Consider the following 11,217-nt stretch of genomic DNA (forward strand, 5'->3'; position numbering starts at 1 on the left):
TGCTCGCAAAGATATTTTATTATAGTATAGTAGTTATAGAAAAGGACAAGGGAAATGGCCCCAGAGGCTGACCTTTTGGCCCTTTTGGGGCCAGGCCGGTGCAAAGACTTTGCCCAGAAAGGTGGGCTTTGATTCAGTTTAAAATATTAAGAAAGAAATCACAAGATGTATCAAGTCGACTACTGAGCACACCAAATTCCCTGCAGCACAGATAGACAAATCGGGTGTGTCATCACAAATCATGAGTCGGATGTGTAGCTTGACCTCCGCCGAACCCCTGAGATTGACTCACCGAACCCCGAACCCCAGGGTTCTGGGGTTCTGGAGTTCGATCGAACCCAGGTTAAGAACCACTGGTATAAGGAGTATAAAGAGTATGAAGTATAAAGAGCAGGATTATAGGAGGAATTCTGACATTTCCTGTAAACAAGTGCGACATCTTAAGAGTTAGACGAGATGCAGAGCTGACGTTTTAGAGAATAAGATAAGATAAGATATTCCTTTATTGTCCCACATGGGGAAATTTCATTGGTGCAACGCAGGTAGATACAGAAGAACAGATCACTTATAGGAAGTCTGAAAAACACTTTCAGTAGAAGATCTCCTATAAATAAATAAAAACTCCCATAGACAAATAAATAAATAAATACATAAATACCATTGCATGTGATCACGACAGTAATTGCACATGAATATGTGTCACGACAGCACATAGATTGCACATGAATTTCACATGAATTGCACATGAATTCCAACAGCAATTGCACATATGACAGAGTTGCACATCAGTATTAGGTTAGGTCAGTATTGCGAGTGTTCAGTACTAACAGTTTTTGTTATAAAGTCTGACAGCAGCAGGAAGGAAAGACCTACGGAACCTTTCCTTCGCACATCGAGGGTGGATCAGTCTCTCACTGAAGCTGCTCTCCAGAGCAGAGAGAGTGTCCTGCAGGGGGTGACACTCATGGTCCAGCATAGATGTGAATCTAGCCAGGACCCTCCTGTCCCCCACCTCCTGCACCGAGTCCAGAGCACAGCCCAGGACGGAGCTGGACTTCTTGATGACTCTGTCCAGCCTCTTCCTCTCCCTCTCTGTGATGCTGCTGCTCCAGCAGGCCACACCGTACAGGAGGGCTGATGCCACCACAGAGTCATAGAAGGTCTTCAGGAGTGGCCCTGTCACTCCAAAAGACCTGAGTCTCTTCAGGAGGTAGAGCCGACTCTGGCTCTTCCTGTACAGTGCGTCTGTGTTATGAGTCCAGTCCAGTTTGTGGTTCAGATGAACACCCAGGTACTTGTATGAGTCCACTCTCTCAATGTCCCGTCCCTGGATGTTCACTGGTGAGGGGGCAGTGGGGTGGCGTCTGCGGAAATCCACCACCATCTCCTTGGTCTTCCCCGCGTTGATGAGGAGGTGGTTCCGCTGACACCAGTCCACAAAGTCCTGCGCCAGTCCTCTGTACTCCGCGTCATCGTCGTCCGTGATGAGTCCGATGATGGCAGAGTCGTCAGAGAACTTCTGCAGGACACAGCTGTCCGTGTCATGTCTGAAGTCTGCCGTGTAAAGGGTGAAGAGAAAGGGCGCGAGGACAGTGCCCTGGGGCGCCCCCACACTGCAGGTCCGAGTGTCAGACACACAGTTCCGGGCTCTCACAAACTGGGGTCGGTCTGTGAGGTAGTCCAGGATCCACTCATACTCCACACCAGCCGTCTCCAGCTTGTCCCTCAGGAGCAGCGGCTGGATGGTGTTGAAGGCACTGGAGAGATCGAAGAACAGGATCCTCACAGAGCTGCCAGGCTTTTCCAGGTGAGAGAGAGAGCGGTGCAGCAGGGAGATGACGGCGTCCTCCACTCCGATGCCAGACCGATATGCAAACTGCAGCGGGTCCATGGCTGAGCTCACGGTGGAGCGGAGGTGGTCCAGGACCAGCCGCTCCAGTGTCTTCATCAGGTGGGACGTGAGAGCCACTGGCCTGAAGCTGTTGAGGTCTTTGGGGCGCGGTGTCTTAGGCACAGGTACCAGACAGGAGGTCTTCCAGACCTGTGGTATCTCCTCCTGTTGGGAATAAAGAGGGTCATCGCTGCACGGCGTATTAATAAATCATAAAAACGCATGTCATTTTCAACCCCAAATAATTATTCTATGTTTATGTTCTGTATGTCGAATACTAGATGTGATAAAGCTCAAGCTCAGTCTGAAATTGATCAAATATATGTATAACAATACAAAAATAAGAGATATAAATAAAACAATACTATAAAAAATTAAATAAAAATATAATAATAATAAATGAATGAATAAAAATAAAGTACTACTGATATTTGCTCAAATTAGTATCTAGTTTTAGTTTTGATAATATCAGATTTTTGATGCTTTTAACGTGGACATCATAGCACATAGACGCATCGTTGAGCTTTTATCACTCATTATTCCCTTTACTGCCCCAGAGCCTGCTGTGGCGGGGCAGATGGTCTGTGCCCACGGCCACATTCATGAACAGAACAGATCGTCCTCGCCTCAGAGATCTGCACTACAGTGTATCAACTTTAAAAACACAGAGGAGCTAATAATACTGTTTGTATCGCATTGTCACATTATTGCCTGAACGTTCAGTGCGTTTACATGTTTTGTACTTCCATCCATCCATAACCACCAACTGTGCGCTTTTGATTCTTACTTTACCGTTTGATTAATCGATAATTGTGATTATTATTATTTAGTTCTGATTATTATATCGTGACATGAACAAATCGTAGGTGGAAACAATGAGTAATTTCAGTTCGATCGATAAAAAACAAAGTCACAAACTGTAAAGTACTTTTGTACCTGGCATTTATGTGACAGCTTCATTAGCTTTTTATTCCGAAAGTTTGATCTTTTTTCACAGTTTAGTCAAAGCGTTAATAATCGTGAAGAGTCTTAAACTCGTGGTGTTTATTCCCACAACACTAAGACTAAAATGTGACGTTGTGACACTCTTATTCCCGCCTCTCACAACAAACGCTTCAACACGTCGTTGATGTCATTTTGAATAAGTTAGTCTGGTCAAACGAGGAGCATTTACAGCTCGCGTCAGTGGTTGTAAAATGAGAACGCATCGAGTCCAGTAAAAGACCATTTAATCATCATCTCTTTGACCATAATCGTTTAAAATATGACAGTTTTAGTTTGGGTCAGAGGTTTGGACGTTTCTGGGGTCAAAGGTCACTGCTCGGTGGATGTAGTAAAGTGAGTCTTTCCCACAGTTGGTGAAGGACACGTCGTTCTACCGGGAAAAAGGGCCCGGCTTTTACCACACAGTGCAACAGGAAGTGGCCCGAGCCTGATTCACGACGCCAGTACTGTAGCTCACATGAGACCGCTCACTTATACACTAGTACTATTATCAGTATTAGTAGCAATAATAGCATTAGCAGCAATAGCAATAGCATTAGCAGCAATAGCAATAACAATAGCAATAGCAATATCAGTAGCAGCAGCAGTAATAGCAGTAGTAGAGGTAGCAGTAGCAGCAGTAATAGCAGTAGTAGAGGTAGCAGTAGCAGCAGTAATAGCAGTAGTAGAGGTAGCAGTAGCAGCAGTAGTAGCAGTAGTAGAGGTAGCAGTAGTAGTAGCACCGTACCAAAACTTCAAACTTGATTTTGATACCGAAAAAACCAAACAACTTTGTCCTCGATAAAGACTTTTACACCACAATGATGTCATTTTGAACCTGGTTCATGTAGTTCCTCAGTTCCTCGGGCAGAACCAGGTCTAGTTCTAATGTAGGTGAAGAACATTTCATTAGGGATTTGTTCCTAATAAGTATAAATATCTGCTTTTAATCCTCATTTCAGTCTCTGGGGAAAACAGCTGCTCACTAAAGCTGCAACAATGAATCCACTGATCGAGTATGAAAAATAAAACTCTGAAACACAAACAAAAAGACCTTTATAATGAAGAAGTTCTGCATTAAATAATCTTTTAAAAATTCCTTTAATTAAAGCTTCAACGTGTCCCTCAGAGTCCTGCAGGGGATTAGCCGATTCAAGTGAAAGAAAATAACCGGTCAAAGAAGTGATATTTCTGTTTGCTGATTGTTCACGATTGTCGCAGTGTTGGGATGCGGCAAAAACAAATTATATTAAGTGATTATATATTCCTCACTCATTTAAAAACACGGTACAGTCGACTAATTACTCTTAAATGTGATTAAACCTGTGAAAAGGGTTAAAGCAAAAGAGAGAACAGACGGCCGGTTATATAATCAGAATGAAATCATGTCACACACACACACAGCGTTTTAGTTTCCATTAGTCGGCAAAGGAAGGCATGAATTATGAAGCGCCAAGACCCGGATCAGGCGCGGTTCGAAGCCAATCAGAGCTTATGTAATGTGTTCAGACGAGAGGAATCCTCTGGAAATGTCACAGGAAGTTAAAAAGGTGCGTTATGTCATCTCTCTGGAAGAAAGTCCACCATGTGTTACCGGTTACCGAGGCGATGACACCGTTTGGACTGTTCCACGGGTTTGTCAAAAGTATCGACAGTCAGATCATGCAAAAAAAGGAGACTAAAAATGCACGTGAAGACTAAATAAGATCGTCAAAACAAAGACCACGCGGTTTACAGTTTAACACACTTTAGCCCAGGGGCGTCCGAGGGCCACATTTTGAAACATATACCGTATTTTCCGGAGTACAGGTCGCGCGGATTATTAAGCGCACCATCAGCTATGTGTACCATGTGTACTGGTCCATACCTAAAGCGCACCGGACGATAAAGCGCATAAGATAAACCAAACAGACGGATAAGTCAGTCAGTTGAGCTTTATTAAACGCGTTCAACTCATTCAGATCAACATTGTTCAACATCAAAACACACTTTGCTATCGCTAACAGACACGTTAGCATATCCAAATCAATTCTCAGTCAAGATCACTTAAACACATAAAATACAAACACAGAACACACTCTGCTACCGCTAAAAGACACGTTAGCGTACAGGCCGCAAAATAGACGGGGGCCCGGGGCCTGTAAGCAGTCAAATCTCCGGCGGGCCCGCGGTTTGAATTAGGAGGGGGCCCCGCCGTGCCCCTGTATCTAAATTCCTCGAAAAAAAAAATCAAGATTTAACTAGTCATTTGGCCATATTCGAGGCATTTTTATGGCTTAAGTTTCGTTTTGACAGACATGCCCACTTCGCAGTCTTCTTGCTTTTCATTGGCCAAGCGGGGTCCGTGATCTGATTTCGATGAAAGCGGGCATCTGATTGGTTCGTGTCGCGTTCTTATGTCCTCGGAAATGCCCGGTCTAATTTGGCGGCAAAAGTAAAGACTGAATAGCGGACTGAGTAAAGTTTTTTACAACAAAAACTGTATGTCGATGTGTAAGTATCTTGAAGGGGGAAAACCCCCACCACCCAAAAGACAAAAAGTTACAGAAGAACAGAAGAAAAAAGAAAAAAATGATTGAGAAGACTGAAAGGGACAGACAATATATGGAGTGGTGGGACACACCTTTTCCATGGCATCAGTAGAAGGAGGCTGGATTATTGTACTGCACCGTGTGTTTGGCCTTTCCTCAAAACTGATACAAGGCACAGGTATTTATTCGACAAGCTTTGATATTTAACAGAACTCTTACAAGCTACTATTTTAACAATACTGATACTTGATCTGTTCCCTGACAAGAAGATTATTCAGAATATTTATTATAAAACATACAAGATCTCCTTGCTGTGTCTGTACTCAGGTTATTCTGTAGATTGTGATTTGATTTATTCCTGCTGCAGAACATATAAGATCTGGTTTAAATGTTGCATACATTATTTATTCTGTATCTTAGAAACCTTATTATATTGAATTAAACAGTATTGAAAGATCATGATCTCTGGTTTATAGCAATTCAGTATTTGTGCTTTTCATATCAAATGAAAGTACTTTAAATTGTTTTACATACTAATAACGAGGTTTAAACCAAATGTATCTTGTTCTTATGACGCTGCGATGCCGCGCGCGCTTGTGGGCCCCTGAAATTGCTGGGGGGCCTCTAACTTTTTTTTAGGTAGGGGCCCCCCTGGCCCCTAACTTTGAAAATCTATTTCTCAGCCTGGCGTATTCACATCAACTCCCAGCATCGTTCAGTTGCAACACGTAAAATACAACACAATACACTCACTTTTTCAGTTCATTCCTCCTCCTCAAATCCTTCAAATGCCGCCGAAGTACATCCCGCATAGCTATGACCAGACGTCCCGATTTATCTGGGAGAGCCCCAATTTTTTACGTCCCGTGTGTCCCGATTTAATGTCTGCTGGGGCGCAAATGGTAAAAGCAGCCAAAGCGCCGATGGTGCTCCGTGCTAAAACTCTTTGGTCAGTGTGATCCCGCATCTCGGATCCACGCGGCAGTTCAGTGATGATTCCAGCCTTCCGGCCTCGGACCACAGTTTTTAAATTTAATTTAGCTCGTAAGCTTATTTTTTTCGATAATATAACAGATCCAATGGTCTATTGGCAGGAGCCATCTTGGGCCAAGATTCTTGGGGTCCTTTATTTACCGGTAGGTGTCTGCGTTGTGCCTGACTGAAAATGTTGTTTACATTTTGACAGTGCCGCCGCGTGCGCCGCGTGTAGGTAGAATAGAAATTCCCAGAATGCTTTATATACATGTTGTTGGGACTTCCGGTTCCGGAGTACTGTAAACATAGTCGCGCATCGGCGTCTCGTGTCCCAAATCTTCTTTATACACCATGTACCACACAAAATATCTTCGCTGTCAATAAGCACAACCAGAAATAAACCATATATTAAGCGCACCGGACTATTAAGCGCACGGACGGCTTTTGAGGACGTTAAAGACTTTTACGTGCGCTTTATAGTGCGGAAAATACGGTAATAGAGAAGGGAAAAAACATATATAAGTCGCACTGGAGTATGAAATAAGGTTGCAAGTCTGAAAATAACAAAGATCATCACATAAGAGTTCAATGTGGAAAAAAATCTCTATTCGTAAAACCAATAAATAATAATCTGCAAAATTAAGGCGGTTCTACATCTCCAATAGAACACAACAGTGTCAACCTTGTGAATACAGCTCTGTAGTTTAGTACAGTACAGGCAGTAGCACCAAATTAACATATTTTACTTCTCGTTTCAATGGTTCTGTGGGTCAAATGTCAGGCTGAGAAATAGATTTTTAGGGGCCAGGGGGGCCCCCATCTAAAAAAGTTAGGGGCCCCCCAGCAATTTCAGGGGCCCACAAGCATTGCGGCGTCATAAGAACAAGATAATGTGTTGTTTTAAACCTCGTTATTAGCATGTAAAACAATTAAAGTACTTTTATCTTTTATTTGATATGAAGGAAGAGCACAAATACTGAATTCCTATAAACCAGAGATCATGATCTTTCAATACTGTTTAATTTAATATAATAATGTTTCTTAGATACAAAATAAATATTGTTTACAGCATTTGACACAAGGAGATCTTGTGGAATATATAAAATCACAGCCTACAAAATATACTACTAACATATATACATTGCCCCGATGCTAACAACTCCAAAGGGGGCGGGGCCCTTGGATACTTCCACATTGACATACAGCTTTCGTTGCAAACAACTTTAAAAATAAAAAATTTAGGCCTGAGTAGAGATTGACACCCGCCAACCTAGAAATCACTTTTGACGCAAAATTAGACCGGGCATTTCCAAGTAAACCCGAACAAAACAAAGAACGCAGCGGCCAATCAGATGCCCGCTCACAGACACCATTCGGCCGATGAGAAGCGAGAAAACTGCGAAGGGGCATGTCTGTCAAAACGAAACTTAAGCGATGAAAATGCCCCAAATAGCTATATATATATATATATATATATATATATATATATATATATATATATATATATATATATATATATATATATATATATATATATATATATATATATATATATATATATATATATATATATATATATATATATATATATATATTATTTTTTTTTTTTTTTTTTTTTTTTTTTAATGTTTGTGCTTCCCGAACCAAAAAATATAAATAGAATCAATATATTTAAACATTATTCGCTGACAGTTGGTTCAGTACAATATAAGTAAATTATTATTACCCTTCTTCTGCATTATTTGACATAAAAAATAATTACGAAAAAACAGTTTTCATGAAATACGAGTGTTATTGAATTGTTTTATATTCCTGAGCTGATTTTATAGCCATAATCCTTTACCTCCAGTGTAGTGTAGTGTAGAAACTGAAGCTGTAGATTAAAGATGCAACTGTGGGATTGTTCAAAAGTAATGACCGTTTTGTCCAAAGAGACATTCGGATGATATAAATCTATATTTCATGACAAACTGAAGTCACTTTCACTTTGTCAAACCGCAGACTTCGACATCCTGTCTTCATCATCCACATCTACAAAAGCTGCTCGTGTTGTAGAACGTCAAACATGAAGCAGACTTTATCCAACCAAGAACACGAGGAACTGAACCACGTAGAATGTGATTGTTCCCTTTGCCACATTATGTTTACATCTACAACTACAGTAGGTGGTGGTAAATGCACCTTTTCACTTGGCTGCAAACCTCCATTGAAAGCAACATAACCACAACAACAACAACAACAACACATATTTGTGCATTTCTGAAACTGACACAACACTCGCTCTTTTTTGACTTAATACCGCTTTTTATATTTCATTTAATGCTATTTTGCGTCGGCTGTACTTTATAAAAAAAAATTATAATTTATTTTATTTATATTGTAGAAATCAATAATCTAAGTGCGGCGGATCCGTAAACCAAGTAATAAAATAACTGTGGCCTTACTAAACTGAACGTTCTGAAAATCAAAGTGAAGTTAAATGTGATAGAAACAGCCAGAGAAAAAAAAAGTTCTTAATTTTGCTTCTAAAGTTGTATTTTTTGGTCCTTACCTAATATATAGTGACCTGAATAATCACGACGATCGATAAACCTGATCATCTTGACTTGCCCGTCACCATAAACACTATATCGATTTATTGTTCAATAAATGAGGGACGGAAAAATCTTTTGAGGTCAATGTTTTATCTTGTTTTTATCTTTTTAGTCGTACGATGAGATTTAAACTGTTGAAAGGTCGAATATGCAACTTCAACTACCCTTAAAAAACAAAGATTAGGTTCAGGTTAGTGTTTCGTTCTGCTATTTGCGTTTGCACATTTTTTTTAATGGTATTGTACATTTAGAAAACTGTTCACAGTCAGCAGCATGACGTAGTTTCAATGTCACAGTTTAAGATTAGATAAGAGAACCTTTATTCGTCATTTTCAGGTGTAATTCACATGATATTTTCAGTGTTTTGCACTAAAAAACATCTATCGTCATAAACATAAACAACTCGTCCATAACACACAATGTTTAGAGAATAAATCATCATCACAACTCGATTTGAACGCGCGTTTATGGGATTTAAAGTAAAAACTGTACATACTTTAACTGACACAAAACCATTTCAACCAACTGTGACAAATGAGCTTTTAATTAATTACAGACAAAAAAAAACAGACATAAATGCCATCAACGCTGTGTATTACTACCATTTAAACCCGTACGCATTTATTACAGTTCAATGTTTATGTTTACGATTGATTTTTCCTCGTCGATGAATGAGCCGGGGAAGTGCGTGAATGAGACGGGGAAGTGCGTGAATGAGAACGAGCTAGGGAAGTGAGTAAACGAGACGGGGAAGTGAGTGAACGAGACGGGGAAGTGCGTGAACGAGCATGAATGAGCCAGTGAAGTGCGTGAAAGACAATAAGCCTGGGAAGTGCGTGAATGAGCCGGGGAAGAGTGTAAACGAGTCTGGGAAGTGCGTGAATGTGCCAGGAAAAAGCGTGAATGACCCGCAGAAGTGCGCGAATGACAATGAACATGGGAAGTGCGTGAATGACAATGAACAGGGGAAGTGCGTGAATGAGCCTGGGAAGTGCGTGAATGAGCCTGGGAAGTGCGTGAATGAGCCGGGAAGTGCGTGAATGAGCCTGGGAAGTGCGTGAATGAGCCGGGAAGTGCGTGAATGAGCCTGGGAAGCGCGTGAATGAGCCTGGGAAGCGCGTGAATGAGCCGGGAATGAGCCGGGGATACGCTGCCAGATGTCGCCCAAAACAAAGACTATTACGGTGACATTGAGCGCCCGTTGTTAATTCTCACGCGCGGGTAGTTCACTTGTATTGCGTGAAACTCGGACGCAAAACGCACCGAATCCGCGCATAACAATTCACGCTCCAAATATTCATCAGTCAAGAAAGAATGAAGAAAAAAACAAAGCGCGTTATCGGAGAAGCAGCTAGCGTTAGCCCAGAAACGCGATTTTATAACGGTTTCGTGCACAAAACGCGGCCGTTGCGCGTTAATAATTTGCACAGAATGAAATGGTCGTGCGGGTTTTATTTGTGTTCGTTACCGCGAAGACTCCTCCGAGAAGCCACCGTCCAGCAGCCGGACTTTGCAGAAGAGAACTCCGTTGACGAAGGGCACGGATGAAAGCTCGTCCAGCTCGAAGTCCACCTTGAATTTGAATTTCTTCTTCTTCATCATCATTAGATCCATGCGCCGCTCAGACGTGGACGCGAGGAGACGCGGGGGACATGTCAGGGTCTGCGCGCATGGGTCTGTGTCGCGCGGAGGCTGGAGATGACAACAGTGAAGCAGCAGAAGAAAGAGACCGTGAGAGAAGGAGCGGACACACGCGCCAAACACGCCCACTTCCGGTCTGGAGCCTTTCACAACAAAACTCACACGTAGTTTTTTGATTATTTGCACTTTATTTTTTGTTTTTTTTATGGAGCCTTTCACAACAAAACTCACACATCGTTATTTGATTATTTGCATTTTATTTTTATTTTTATGGAGACTTTCACGACAAAACTCACACGTTATTTTTTGATTATTTGCATTTTATTTTTTGTTTTTTTATGGAGCCTTTCACAACAAAACTCACACATCGTTTTTTGATTATTTGCGTTTTATTTTAATTTTTATGGAGCCTTTCACGACAAAACTCACACGTAGATTTTTTTTTAATGATTTGCCTTTGATTTTGATTTTTTTTGGAGACTTTAACAACAAAACTCACACCTAGTTTTTTTTTTTTAATTTACATTTTATTCTTTTTATGTCGTTTTTTTATTATTTGCATTTTATTTTTTATTTTTTTATGGAGCCTTTCACAACAAAA

The 11,217-nt window shown here is 41.1% G+C and overlaps 1 protein-coding gene across 1 annotated transcript in view; it reads right to left on the bottom strand.

The window, feature by feature from the left end:
* fam102bb (family with sequence similarity 102 member Bb) overlaps nt 1–10,676 on the bottom strand; it is a 29,568-nt gene extending 18,892 nt beyond the window's left edge. The window contains exon 1 of the mRNA XM_072438943.1: nt 10,444–10,676. Coding sequence (XP_072295044.1) covers nt 10,444–10,589 — 146 coding nt within the window. The 5' untranslated portion in view covers nt 10,590–10,676. The remainder of the gene's footprint in view (nt 1–10,443) is intronic.
* Nucleotides 10,677–11,217: the final 541 nt, after the last annotated feature.

Source organism: Eucyclogobius newberryi, unplaced genomic scaffold (genome assembly GCF_026437365.1).
Source record: "Eucyclogobius newberryi isolate DKJ021-1_F unplaced genomic scaffold, fEucNew1.0.hap1 SCAF_9, whole genome shotgun sequence".
Taxonomy (NCBI): Eukaryota; Metazoa; Chordata; class Actinopteri; order Gobiiformes; family Gobiidae; genus Eucyclogobius; species Eucyclogobius newberryi.